Source organism: Idiotropiscis lumnitzeri, chromosome 9, assembly GCF_059441095.1.
Source record: "Idiotropiscis lumnitzeri isolate Australia: NSW breed Sydney's pygmy pipehorse chromosome 9, RoL_Ilum_1.0, whole genome shotgun sequence".
Taxonomy (NCBI): Eukaryota; Metazoa; Chordata; class Actinopteri; order Syngnathiformes; family Syngnathidae; genus Idiotropiscis; species Idiotropiscis lumnitzeri.
The window spans coordinates 6130722-6145106 of record NC_142399.1 but is presented as its reverse complement, the minus strand read 5'-3'; the positions used below and the strand labels follow the sequence as shown (position 1 = coordinate 6145106).

General features: G+C 43.0%; 1 protein-coding gene across 2 annotated transcripts in view; it reads left to right on the top strand.

Moving 5' to 3' along the window:
• slc8a1b (solute carrier family 8 member 1b) overlaps positions 1-14385 on the top strand; it is an 85319-nt gene that overhangs the window by 13900 nt on the left and 57034 nt on the right. For both annotated transcript variants that reach the window (XM_088304308.1, XM_088304309.1), the window contains exon 4: positions 99-889. In XM_088304308.1, the coding sequence (XP_088160434.1) occupies positions 99-889 (791 nt within the window). The remainder of the gene's footprint in view (positions 1-98; positions 890-14385) is intronic.

The following is a 14385-nucleotide window of genomic DNA, read 5'->3' as shown; positions in this document are numbered from 1 at the left end:
CAGGGTGTATCCTCTCGCCTAAATTCAGCTGGGATAGACTCCAACTCGCTTGAGACTCTAAAGTTGGACAAAATCTCCTTTGTGTGCGTTGCATCCAGGTGGAGCAGCTCATCGAGCTGGCAAATTACCAGGTCCTGAGCCAGCAGCAGAAAAGTCGGGCTTTCTACCGCTGCCAGGCCACCCGACTCATGACGGGCGCCGGCAACATCCTGAAGAAACACGCCGCCGACCAAGCTCGCAAGGCCGTCAGCATGCACGAGGTGCGCTCCGATATCGGCGACAACGACCCCATCTCCAAGGTGTTCTTCGAACCCGCCACCTATCAGTGCCTGGAGAACTGCGGCACGGTGGCAGTGAACGTCCTGCGGCGCGGCGGCGACCTGGCCAAGACCATTTCAGTGGAGTACCGGACGGAGGACGGCACGGCCAACGCCGGCTCGGACTACGAGTTCACCGAGGGCGTGGTGGTGTTCAAACCCGGCGAAACGGTCAAGGAGATCCGCGTGGGCATCATCGATGACGACATCTTCGAGGAGGATGAGAACTTCCTTATCCACTTGTCCAACGTGAAAGTCCTAACCTCAGAAGGCGAGGAGCCCGCGGAGGACGAGTCGGCTAACCACGTGGACTCGGTGGCCTGCCTCGGCCCGCCGGCCACGGCCACCGTCACCATCTTCGACGACGACCACGCCGGCATCTTCACGTTCGAGGAGCCCGTGTTCCACGTGAGCGAGAGCGTGGGCACCATGGAGGTGAAAGTGCTGAGGACATCGGGCGCCCGCGGCGTGGTCACGCTGCCCTACAAGACGGTGGAAGGGACGGCGCGGGGCGGCGGCGAGGACTTTGAGGACGCACACGGCGTGCTGGAGTTCCAGAACGACGAGATCTTGTGAGTAAGCGCACACTATCGCGTATGCTGTTGATGAGGAAGCGAGGTGCGATGTGGTCACAACGATGGTTCGCTCAACTCTTTTTCATTTCTATCAATCTGTCCACTCTTCTTTTTGTCTTGGCTTCCGTAAGGATGCTGTTTCCGTCTGCTGAAGGCAGATGTGGGGGTCTTGTGTCACGTGACTTAATTGCAGTCTGACTTCTGTTGGCTATTTTGGATCAAGGGTGCAATGTCTTAAGAGTGCCCCAACTGACAGTTTCCCAAGTTACGAGTTGGCACTTGGTTGATTTATTTATTTATTTATTTATTTGCTTTCTATTGCTAGCAAGCTGCTCAAGTGAAGTCAAAGTGCAATCACGGTTTGGAAGTGTTCGCTCAGAGAGCCACCGCCTCCGATTTATTTTTTGCCATTAACTGAAAAACTACATTTTGTAAGTCAACACACGAAGGTGTGTTGTTGTTGACGTGAAAGCTCGGTATGATGTGGTCGTGACCGTGGTTCGCTCAAGTCTGAAACCATCCTCCGTCATTTAATTCAATCTTTTCGCTCTCCTTCGCTTTTGGATTCCACTTGACTGCTGTTTTTATGCTGTTAAGGTTCCGATTATGTGAGATTTAATTTCTTTAAAATAATTTAAGTTTGAATAATTTCACCAATTTTAAGACTAGTGGTTGAAATGCTTATTTTTGTATTTTTTTTCTACATTTATTTACATTTTTTTGAATTAGTAGTACATATTTTTGTATATAGGCGTCAAGGTGCAGCAAACTCAAATTTCACTTGGGTCATGGGGGTGGCCAATTCCTGTCCGAGGGTCACTAACCTGCATGGTTTATAATACTCTCAAATTAAATGTGTTTTTTTTATATATATTTTATTTTTAATTTTTTGTTTTTTAAATGACTGAACTTCAAAAAAATCAAAACATTCTACACACTGCCCCTTTAATATTGCGTCAGCATAGGTTCGTAACAGATTGCAGGTGGTTGTTTCTTTTTATCTGGACAATACAATTATTGTGGACACACCTGATTTAAATGATCAGCCGGAATTGCAATCCCCCTTGGTATACTGTGACGTTGTTTTTGATTTTAAAAGACAGATAAGCAAGAGAGTGACTTCAATTGGTTAAATAGAGTAATGACTTGAACTAAAGACTTGAAGATTCAGTGGCGAGTCAACTTGACTGCACAAACTTTGGAACGACTTCCAACTTGAAGGTTGAGACTCCAGATTTATTTGGGATTTACATCCATCAGTGCTTTTTTGGATTCCTCTGGGCCGCTCGTTTAATCTGTTTAGGGTTGTTATCGATCGCCGGCCTCCCTTCCCGCTCTGCACGCTCAGCAGGTTCCGTCCGCTGCGTGGCACAGAGGGTTGAAGATGTTGCAAAACTGGGTTATATGTTGCTCGAATCTTAAGCAGCGAGGAATTAAAAGCAGAAGCATTTCACGATAAATCACACGGAGCAGATTGCCATGAGAACAGCGCAGCCGATCGATAAGCTCGTCAAACTTGACGCACACCAAAGGCTAACCCCCGTTTTCCAGCTGTCTCTTGCGAGAGCATTGCAGGGGCAATCATGAACGGTCGGACTCTTAAATTTTTTTAGCCAGTCACTCTGCAAAAAAAGAGGAGGTTATTATTATTATTATTATTTTTTTTTTTTTTTGAAAGCTTAATTTCAGCCTTGCCACACAGAAGAAAGTATAAAAAACGTGCATTTTCTGTCGCTCATTCAGGCGTCCTATATTGGTGGATGGCGCCGAGCCTGCCTTGTAAATCAGTGATTGCAGTAAAGCTCCCCCCCCTCCACATCCCCCAGTCTCACGCCCATCAGGGCTTTACTAGACTGCAATAAAGTTCACAGCTTTGAACCGATGGACCTTTCGCCATGGCGACCATTCGTTGCTTTATGGCCAACATGCAGAACGCCTACGACTATTTCGACCGGTCCATCATTGGGGTGTTCGCTCGGTGATTGTCTGTTTAAGACCCCTCCCTGGCTTAATTGCACTGTTTCTCGTGATTCCAGAGTCTTATAGATGAGTTATGTTTCTGATTTAATGGATTAATTCTACTGGTTCTCTTTACTTTATTGTTATCGTGCAAATTGGCGGATGTTGATCATTAAAAGTGATCAAGGAACGATCACATAATAATTACGTGATGCGTGACCATTTACTTTGCTCTCACTGAATGTCCTGTAGTCTTGCACGACTTATAATGCACACAGAGAGAGAGAGAGAGAGAGAGAGAGAGAGCGAGAGCGAGAGAGAGAGAGGGTAAGGGTGAGAGTGAGAGTGAGAGAGTGAGTGAGTGAGTGATGAATACAATTTCTTCTACGTCTCAATTGCCGAGCTTTTTTATCGAGAGCACCTCGTGGCACACTTCAGCTTCTATTTCTATAAAACCTGCTCCAGATGGAATTGGTACCGGAAGTGGGTCAGCGATTCTTTTTTAGTGAAATTAGACACACTGATGAGGACTGCCAGCTTGTTCCTTGCATGTCGCCAACGTATAATAATGACGTCACACAGATAAGACCAATGTACAAGCACTCACATAGCGTTTGTCTGGAGTCAATTTTTGACCTCGTGAGCTAGAAAAATGCACTTGTTTTGAGACACACACACACACACACACACACACACACACATTCCTCCACGCCATTTATGCAATTTCCATAAACAGGCAGGAGAAACGAGGTGCGGATACAAATGAGGCTCCCTCCTACACACAATCACACACACACACACACACGCACTCACACGGGCGCACACACGACAGACTGGGACCTCACACTCCACTAAGCAGCACAGTTTGGCCTTTTGAGATGCATGTTCACCAGCCACACAAGTGTTGGGTTTCTCCATTTGTGTGTGTGTGTGTGCGCATTTGGATATGTGCATATGTAGTTTGAGGATTTTAAAAAATAGTAAAAAAGAAAAAAGCTTTTAGATTCAATGCGTTTTGGCTTATCACAATGCATCCTCTGCTTTTTTTTTGTCTGTATTTTGTTTTTAGAATTTTATTGGGTCCGCATCAAATGATTGGCCACCCCTGGATTGGAGCAGTAAATTCAAAGCAGTAGCATCCTTGTACAATTTTAAACATAGTAATAAAAATCTGGTGGAAGTCTCTGGCTGGCTAAGTGGCTTTAATGGATGACCAAGTGCAGGCTAATTGTGTCACACTAGTATTTATTTTGTTAGGGGCCGGCGGCTGCTGGGAGCCCATCTCACTGTTTTGTCCATTTTGGTCACAGGGGCACTACAATAGCGGCCAAATGTTGTTGCTTAGCGCAGGGATTGGCAAGATCATCATCATCATCATTTAGGGAAGCCTTGTTTTCTGAATCTATTGTCACTCTTGTGAACGTTTCCATTGTGCAGTTTTCATCACTTAGTCCAAGAACTCAATGACATAAACTCATTCACTGCCATTGACGGGTATAGACGTCAAAAAATGAATTCATTTTATCCGGGCTGGCAGTGAATGAGTTAAGTTTAACAATTATTTTATCAGCCAAAATTCAAACAGATGTTTGCGTCTTTCTCAATGAGTCCTCCTAAAATGACTCAATAACACATCGTGGAAAGTTTGAAAAAAAAAAAAACTGCCCTGTCCGTAAGAAGAGGTGCGACAGAATGATCAATCGGATGAATGCAGGGCAGTAAAGACGAACGTGCTGGAGAGAAAAACACTCACTGACACGTTATTATTTTTTGTGGAGCTATTTTTATTTATTTAAATGTTTATTATTATTTTTACTATATATATATATATATATATATATATATATATATATTCACATTCATGTCATATTATATCCCAGGGTTGTATTTTACGTGAAAGTTTTTATCCAATCAGAAATCAGCTAGTTTGTGTTGCCAGGCAGATTTCATCGAAATCTTTCAGACTCACCCGTTAGTGGTTAAAGGAGGATGAGGGAGTAGCAGTTTAGCAGTTAGTTATACATTTCAGGCTAGGGATTAAGATTATGGTTCGGATGATAGCAAGAGTTTGGGATAAGGGATTTCAAATAGGCATTATGGTTAGGAGTAGGGCCCGGGATTTTGGTTTACAGCACATGTGTCAAAGTGCAATACTACGGTACTCGAGGCCCATTATCCTGCAAATTTTCGCTGTTTTCCTCCTCTTAACACACCCGATTCAAATGATCAGGCTCATTCTCAGGATCCTGCAGCGCTTGCTGTTGAGTTGATCTTTTGAATCAGGTGTGTTGGAGGAGGAAAACATCTAAAACCTGCAGAATAGTGGCCCTCGGGGGCTGGAGTTTGACATCAGTGGTTTTGAAAGTGGACATTATGGTGAGTCGTGGTTATCGTGTGGTTTAGGATTAAAAAACAAAAGGCTGTTTGAATTAATAAAATTAATAAAAAGACATTGTTTATGCGGCCTTCATTCTGAATCGAAATGTTTCTTGACTGCCAGGCCTGTTTGTAGGACGTCAGCTCTTTTCGACTTCCACCTCCTCCCTTGTGCTCTCGTTTGTATTCATTGCGATTGGAGAACGATTGACTGACTGTGCTTTGTTCTTAAAAAAAAAATAAGATCATTTTCTTCTCCTTTCCGCTCCGGCTCTGTCCTCCACCTCAACTCTTGTCACTTTCTTTCTTCTCTCTAACAAGAAATTCAACAATAAATCAGCGGTCATTGCGACTGCACGCTCGCTGTAGTGGTTTATATTTTGTGCGTTAAATACACCTGAACCTCTTCCTGGTGTTCCTCCTCCTGTGTGTTTACAGCATGTTAAGCATAGCATGCATAGTTAGTGGGCGATGAACAACACAAGCGAAGCTTGTCCAAAAAAGGACAGGACCAGAAATGGATTCTGGTACTGATGTACTTCTTGCGACATAAGATGAAAGCACAGATTGTTCCGTGAGATGAAAGCACACTCCAAATAGCGCTCGTTTGTGACAGACTATATTTACATGCATTTAGCAAAGTGGAGAATATTCACGAGGGAGCGTTCTCTTTGTGAAACACGCACTTTTTGTCACTTTGCCGAAATCTAATGAGCTCTCCAAGCAGAACATTGCAGATGATGACTGTTGGGTTATGTAAAATAAGGTCCGTCGTCTTTTAATTCATCAGGATGGTGACGAATGGACGAACATTTCAACAGAAAACCGGGCGACTACAGCCGAGTGGAGACTGTGGAGTAGTTGCCATGTACAGTAAATTAAGGAGAGCCTTGTTCTCCTTTATTGCTGTTTTTTATTCGCTTGATGGTCGGTGCCTTTTATACAGCAAATTCTCCACAGTCTCCACTAAACTGCAATTGTTTTCTGTTGCCCTTAGTCTCCTCTTGATTTAAAAAAAACCAAAGCAAATTCCGGTGGCGGCCTGCTTCCCTCTTGCCCTGAGTCTCTTCTTGGATAAAATACAGTACAATGTGGTTCTGTTTAGTGGGAAAGTAGCATGTATGGATGTACAGGTTAAATGATTGCACTTTTTGACGTCTATATCCGTCAATGGCAGTGAATGAGTTCAGAACACGTGTATTCTTCAACAGCTTCCATTCTTCTGGTGTACCGCACATGTGGCTGTTTTATCCGAGAAGAGGCTGAGGGCAGTGGCAAACTGGGCTGCTGCGACCAAGTGGAGACTGTGGAGTATAATTTTAGCACTAAGACACACCAACGGGGTTGGCTAGGATTGGGGCGCTTAAAAGTATAGTTTCTCAAAAGAGTTTTAGTTTTTACTTTAAGAGCAATGGGAAGACTTTTTTTGTTTTTCTTCATTAAGTCAGCAACTTTTTAATTTATGTCAATTCTCGGCTGTGAAAGACTTGTGACTAATTAGCATGCTGAGGTAATAACGTCGAGAAGGTCTCCGTCCTTTTCGAATCTGATGATTTGCATGCAGCTTGGCTGCGTAGATGAACTTGACATTTAGAGAGCGAAGCTGGCTTTTCGCCGCTACTTCGACATGGATCTGACATTTTGCTGTAGATGAGGACTTACAGCGGGTAAGGGTGACGAAGGAAGTGCCGATAACTCGGAGGAGAAGCTGATTTGTTCTGCAGATCACGGTTGTGGAACGGAGGTGAAGACCGGAACCGGTGTTGTAGATCTTATACACAGGCTAACGACGTTCATTTATGTGGCAGCGTTAAAAGACTTTAAGCGTTGGCTATTTCAAACACAAACGGTGCAGCAACATATATGCAGCCCAATAATATAACTCGCCTTCATTGGTCTGCATGACTGTATTATAAAGCCCCCCAGTAGCCAAGTTATGTTATTAGTTGTGTTTTTAAAAAGTAAAATCTTATAGAGTGGTATATTCCTTTAAAAAAAAAAGATTACAAAAGGTTTTGCTGGTTTTTATGGAGCACTAGAACTGATTTATGGCTTTTCCATTCATTTCAATGGGAAAAGATGATTTGAGATGCGGCTGTTTAGAGTTTCCTCCGTTTCATGCCAACCTAGCATCATAGCATGTAGCTCATTTACCAGGAGCCATTGTGATGACTCAGAATCATTCCCTTGCTCCCTCCACCCCCCCCCCCCCCCACACACACATACGCACACACACATGCTCAAGAACAACACAATCTGTCCGCTGCTGGTGCCAAGCCTCCTGTGCCTCGGCCCAAAACCCCACAAATGTCACGGGGGATCAGAGTATCATGACAGGACTGTTCAAGTTGTATTCAAGCGTGTGTGTTGTTGAAGTCAGCAAAAAAACAAAAAAAAAAACAAGAAGGAAATCCCATAGACTCCGGCCAGAAGCGGCAGTGAGCTAACCCGCGGGTGACAGCTTCCCCTTTCTGAACTAAAAGTTCACGAAAACTGGAAGTATTTGCTTTGAAAACAACGCAGAACAAAAAAGGTTATTCATGCAACTTAAGCTTCTTTCACGCGGAGATCATGCAATATTGCTGTGTCCAAGTCACGCGGCCAGTGTTAGTTTGCCCGCACCTTTTCCACAGTACCAGTATCAAACAGAGTTATTGGAACAATTTTGTTGATTCAAGCATTAGACTATTTCACGCAGAGAAATTGCCAAATCACAGCCATACAGCTGGAGTTAGTTAAATTTAGCCTTTTACGCAAAACACAGTGAAGTGGATGTTATCATAACCGTGTGAGATTTCACATGGGAATACTATTTCACGCAGACATCTAGCATAAAAAATTTAGCGCATCCTGCATTTATTTGGATGAGCCTTTCACACAGAACACAGCAAAGCAAGATAACTCAATAGCCTCTTTCACACAGCGGTCCAGAAAATGTGGCACATCTTAGCCATTAAATGTGAATTTATTCTCCGGTGCCCCATTATGTCGACGTATTGTAACATCTATTTCACGCAGAGATCCTGAAAAATGGCATTTATTTGCCTGTGGCTTTTACACAACACACAGTCAAGTGTACTATCGTCGTTTGGACTTTCACACAGTGACCCCTTTTAAAAAGCTTTCGCCAGGCAAATTGTCTTTTTTCACACAGACAAAATCAAGGCATTTGAATCAAGTATTTATTCTCCTGTGCCTTTTACACATAACACAGCAAACTGGGATCTTTTCAAGACCGTTTGCAATTTTACGCTTCCTTTCTTGCAAATTGTCACATTCACGCGAATTACTTTTTTCAACACAACTCGCTGAAGTGGGGTTTAGCCGTGTCCGACGCGTACGTTTTCGCAGCTGATGCGGCTTCATTCATTCAGATAATTGGATGAGTGGCGATGTCAAACAACCTTAACAACCCTGATTACACGGAGCGACATTTCCAAGAATGAGGTGGAGGCGAATAAATCTCGCGCTCCATCCATCAACGCCTGACAGCCTGTCTATACGTCTTAGGGCTGAGCTATCCCACAATGCCCATGTGGCCGCTCGTTGCTTGTCGCCGTGGTGACAGTGTGTCCCCAATGAGCTATGATTGGACCAGCTGACTGTCAGGTCGACAGGGTTGTGTGAGTGGGTGTTGCACACTATGCATAATGTAAGTGTTGTTGCTCTGTGGGTGTAAAGTAGGGTTTTTTTTTTATGTATTAAATTATAATTTCCGTCACATCGATGCTTATTTCCGGTCGCCCGTTTATGGCATTTCACAATATTTACAATTTCTGTGATATCGATTTTGGTTGAACATGTTACTGTTTAAATATGCAGTACAATGTTCAATTCTTTATTGTTTTACATGGCAGTTTACTGTAAACTTTCACAGGGACTGACAAACAACTTGAAGCAAGCACGCTTGACCTCTTAATTGGAGAACTCTTGGAGAGACTCTTTGCATTTCCTGTAAGTGATGTTCTGTGATTTTTTTTTGTCACAGTAAAAAGTGTGTTTTGATCGGTTTATTATAAATTATATATATGGAAAATATTATATGGCCTCTATATTGTGAGTTTTGAACCCATACACCATAAATAGTGCTTCACTGTACACTCACACACACTCACACACACACACACTCTCACTTAAGCCAGTTGTGGATGTAGGCTATCATCCTCTTCTAACCGACTCCCATCATGATGAGAAGGAGGATGAGGAGAAAGAGAAAAGCCTGGGGCCGTCTTCTTCCACTTCCTCTTCCCCTCCTCTTGTAAATCATCTTCCACAAGACGTTCCTTCAGCTTCCCGCTAACTTTCTCTCAGGGATACTCGACGCCTTTCATCGCTCTGCGCTCATTGTCGCGTCGTCTCTTTGAACATTACGTACGGTTTCTTTTTTATGTGGATATTAATATAATATATGGCACTGAGTGTCACATTTGGTTCATTATTATAGTATATGTTGTATCCCTATTTTAAATTTATCGTTTAAATTAAACAGATTTTTATAAATTAAATTATGATAATGCTCATTCGGTCTTTTTTTTTTTTTTTTTTTTATTGTAGTCCAGTAGTTTTTTTTTTTTTTAATAAATTAAATGTGAAATAAAATTCAAACAAACAATAATTTAAATAAAGAAAATGCTGATACAATTGCTTGGAGTGGTTGATTTAAAGTAATTAAAAAAAAAACATCTAGAAAACAGAAGTAAAATCAAAATAGGTTGCATAAAAATATTAAAAATATGCTTGTTCCTGTATTATTAATAAATATAATTTTGATGTATGAATAAAAATCAAACATTGTTAAAGACAACAAGTGATATGCACCAATCTTTTGTCAACAAACTATTTTCGATCTACTGCTTGTCCAGCTAGCTACCGACCGGCTAGCTTCCACAAAAACATTAATATTCCAACTTCTATCTGCAATTTCCCACCGCCAAAACCATTTTGGTGACATTATTTATCCGACTTTAATAATTGATGATTTTAGGTGCCTAACATCTGTTTCGTTTCCCCTCCAGTACAAATGCCGGTGTAGCGGTATCGCGAGCACGTCAAAGCCGGACAGCGGGTGCGTGAAATGCGTCTAATTTGAATGTTTGCCTACTAATCCCGTGGCATACGCCACTCTTATAGCGCATACAAAGTCAGTCTGGGAGGCTCTCAAAGCAGCTCCGACACGTCTTTCAAGTGCATGAAAGTGAGACGCCATATTACAAGCGAGCCCCCGAAGCGTTTTAGTCAAATATTAAAGCACCAGTTGGTCTCTGGTCTCCCTTCAGTCAGTACGGGATGGTTTTTTTTTTTCCCCCCACTTTACCGTGGGCGTCTTCGGCCGTAATATTAGTCCAGATTGCAAGCGAGTGGGAGGAAATTTCAATGGAAGCATTTTAGCGTCCTCAATGAGATGAAAGAATCCTAATAACGTTAAAAGGTTAGTGCGCATGAATTGTGGGCGGCCCACACCTGGGTTTAAAGGTCACGGTTTGGTTCACATGGGATGGCTACAAAATGTTTTTTTTCTTTGACATAAAAAAAAGGAATCATTGTGTCAGTGAAAATTAAAAAATTGTCAACTAGTAAATTCTCTAATAAATATACACTAAAATAAATTAAATCTTTCGTTCTTAAGAAAGTAGTTTGTTTTCTTTTCAGGGAAGTGCAACACCTTTGCCTTCTTTTTAAGAAATGTTTGACTCGGGCACGTGTTATTTGATAATGTACAGCAGCTCATGCTTTTCTCAGGAGCGCAACACTGTCCTCCTTTTAGGAAAGGAACAATGCAGCCAAGTATTATTTAAGTCATGCAATCCATAAAACATACATATATGTTTTCAAAAATGTAGTCCCTAACTCCCAAAGACGTATTTATACGTCTTAGCATTTTTTTTGCGTCATAGCTCCGTATTTTTATAGCATTAGAACGCAATTTTCTGTTGACCTCGCAAAATCAGTCAAAATCCAGAAAATGCTGGAATTGGTTTCCTCTTGTGATTAAATGAGTTTAGCATGCAGGTTATATCTTTTCAAGAAACTGAAACTGCAATCAAGTTAAATTTCACATGTGGCAGTGTAAATCTTTTCTTTATATAGTTTACTAGGTTTTTTTTTTATTAAACTTTATATAGTTTAATAGTTTGTCTTCTTTTCAGGAAAAAAAAAACAATACAGCCAAGTGTAACCGTTTGAAAAGTCTGAATTTTGATGCTATAAATCACTAGAAATGATATTTGTTAGTCCTTTGGTTCGATCTAAAGAGCTGCTATTCTGCTACGAGCATGCCGCTTGCCGTGACGCCTGCCAGTCAGAAGTTGAACTCAGTACGTCATCTGCATTGTATCGAATGTCCCCATCTTTGTGATGAATATATTGAATCAGTGGTTAGCTCGTTGGCCATAATACTTTTGAAATGGTTGCAATCACACAACCGCATCTATGTTAACACACACTTTACTGTGGAAATGGCTTGCATGCAATAACACAAAGGGTAATGTTCACGTTAGTACACACACGGAAACAAAAGCGCCCACACACACGCACACAAAGAGGACAATCAGTGTGCGTTAGCCGCCCCGCTGTTGGGTGAAAGTGTCTACCGGCTCTGGTTGCGACGCATTAAGTGTTTGTCAGCACACCTGTGGGGAGGAGAAAAGCAGCAAGTGCTTACATTGAGTGACTCACACACACGCCGTTTCGCAGTACTCGACCATTTCGACTACAGCGCTCGAGTCTCATCCGACATTTTGTCTCCAGCCCCATTGTGTGTGTGCAAAAAAAAAAAAGCAGGATCTTGCGATGATGTTCTACCCAAGTGGAAAGTCATTAAGATGGAAACAAAGCTGGATATCATCAACAGGTCGGAGAAAAGCGAGATGCAAGAGATTCAGTGAGTATTGATGCGTTAATTCTACGCGGAAATTCAGGTTACATCGCCAGCGTAGGAACGGAACTCGTTTGTAACCCGCCTGTATTTTTGCTCCACAAAATCAGCAGTGTTGAAAATTGTAACAAAAACGAGCAACACATGAAGCCGCATGCGTATGGTAATTGATGGGAACGTTGCCCCTGCCAACATGGCCGCCACGTAGGCATGTCTGTTGGAAATTTGAGTCTTCTGCCTATCGCAGCACCATTTACTGGTGCTTTGGCCAATTCTACAATTCACAGACTTTAACCGTGCATTTTGAGTGGACTGGACACCATTTTGTGTACGTGTTAAATCCGGATTCCGTTTTTTGGGTCAGTTAAATCAGGCCTCCACAGTATGATGTAGGCAAAATAAAGCGACCAAGCGCTCTGCTTCCAGCGCACGACACTCGCTCTTCTGGTCCCCGCTGAGCCTCCTCTGGTCCACTTGTCATCCCGGGACGCACACGCCGCCAACGCTCTCCGCTCGACTCCCTTTACCTCGGCTCGCTCGTTCGCCAGCTCTGCATTAACTGGGGAAGGAAGAGGCGTGGGGGGGCGGGGGGGCTTGAGGGGAAATGGAAAGAGCCACGGTCTTATTTCCATTGCTTCACCCAGAGGGAAAGCGAGAGAGAGGGAGAAGAAGCCGCGAGGAAGATGGCAAAGTGACAAACGTCTGGCCGTAAACTGGAGCCAAGAGGAGGAGGAAGGAGGCAGGCAGGGAGGGAAGGAACACAAGATGTAATTAAAGCCGTGATGAGCGGCCTCGCAACGCATATCTCCGGCTCGTGTCCGGAGCTCGTAAGTGCCCGCTTCCCAATCGGTGCCTGACAATCGGTGTTTGACATTCCAGTTCGGCGCGCTATTCACAATAGGGGTCACCGACATTTTTGGAAAGTGAGAGCTATTTCTTGGGATATCGATTAATTAATTAAAAAAATGATTAAGATGTTCAACTCAGAAAATGAAATGCTATTTTTAGAACAGGCCTGTAAGCTTTACTTTAAGTCAAGTCAATTGTATTTATTAAGTGCCAAATCACAGCCAAAGTCATCTCAAGGCACTTAAAGCAATCTGATCAAAAACCGCAACCACGTGTCCGCCATTTTCATACCAAAAGTGGCCCCGGAGCACAAAAAGCGCTTCTCATCATTTTCATACAAGCTTCATGCACGCAAGCGTGTCTGGGAATTTCGAGCAGATCAATAGCGGCCCGTTGTGAGTGGAGGTCAGTCATGTTAAGCGCGCTCTTCTTAGACACCTCGCACTCAAGAGCGCTCTTAGCCTTAAGCAGCTATGACGTTTCACTGGATGACTACTAGGGACGGCCATTTCAATCGTGTTCAGCGACATTTGTGTCTGGAGTGCCTGCCAATAAATCAAGTGTGAGCTGCCTGAACAATTTACAGACTTCACTTTTGGCATGTCAAAAAAAAAAAAAAAAAGATGCCTCTTGATCAGTTTCTTAATCGGGAACACTTTGCGACTCATTTCACCAATCGAACGTAGCCAGGAAGTCACATGACGACACGTCTCCGTGGCCCCACGCAGAACCACGATTTCCAAAGTCCCTTTGAGACAGTTTCTTCAAAATTGGTAGACGCCAGCCATAGGGGTAAAACACAGGTGTCAAACTCAAGGCCCGGGGGCCGGATTTGGCCCACAACCTCATTTTATGTGGCCCGTGAAGGGCAAATCATGTGCGTCAACTTCCTGTTTCTAACACATTTTTCTTCACTTTTAACAACATTGAGATATGAGATATTGCCATTTATTTGTTACCAATCCTCCCCTTTTAAAGTAAATTGAACAATGACTTCCTAGCTTCTACGATGTGGCCCGTCCGCAAAAATGAGTTTGACACACGTCCGTGCAGTAGAGGACCACTTTTCCCTTTTGCGCAGCCACCATCCCGTGTTGGATTCGACCTCGGAAATTGGGAAATCAACAAGCACTGATTATTGTCAGGCGCTTTCACACCACACATAGTGAAACGGGAACAAGAAACCTTTCACACAGTTTCTGTAGAATTGTTTCCTGGAATCTGATAATTAAATGCTGATGATAGTCGGGTGTTAAACATCATACCCAGTTTGTCCGGGCTTTCGGTTCTCCCTTGACACATTGTCCCGTTTCGCTTCTGTTTCGCTCCTGGTGCTCTATTAAAATCTGGCAAATTTGGGGTTAGCCATCATCTTCTTATTTTGGTACCTTGTACGCGGAATAGCGACATGGGAAAAACCTGCTTTAAAGGGGCA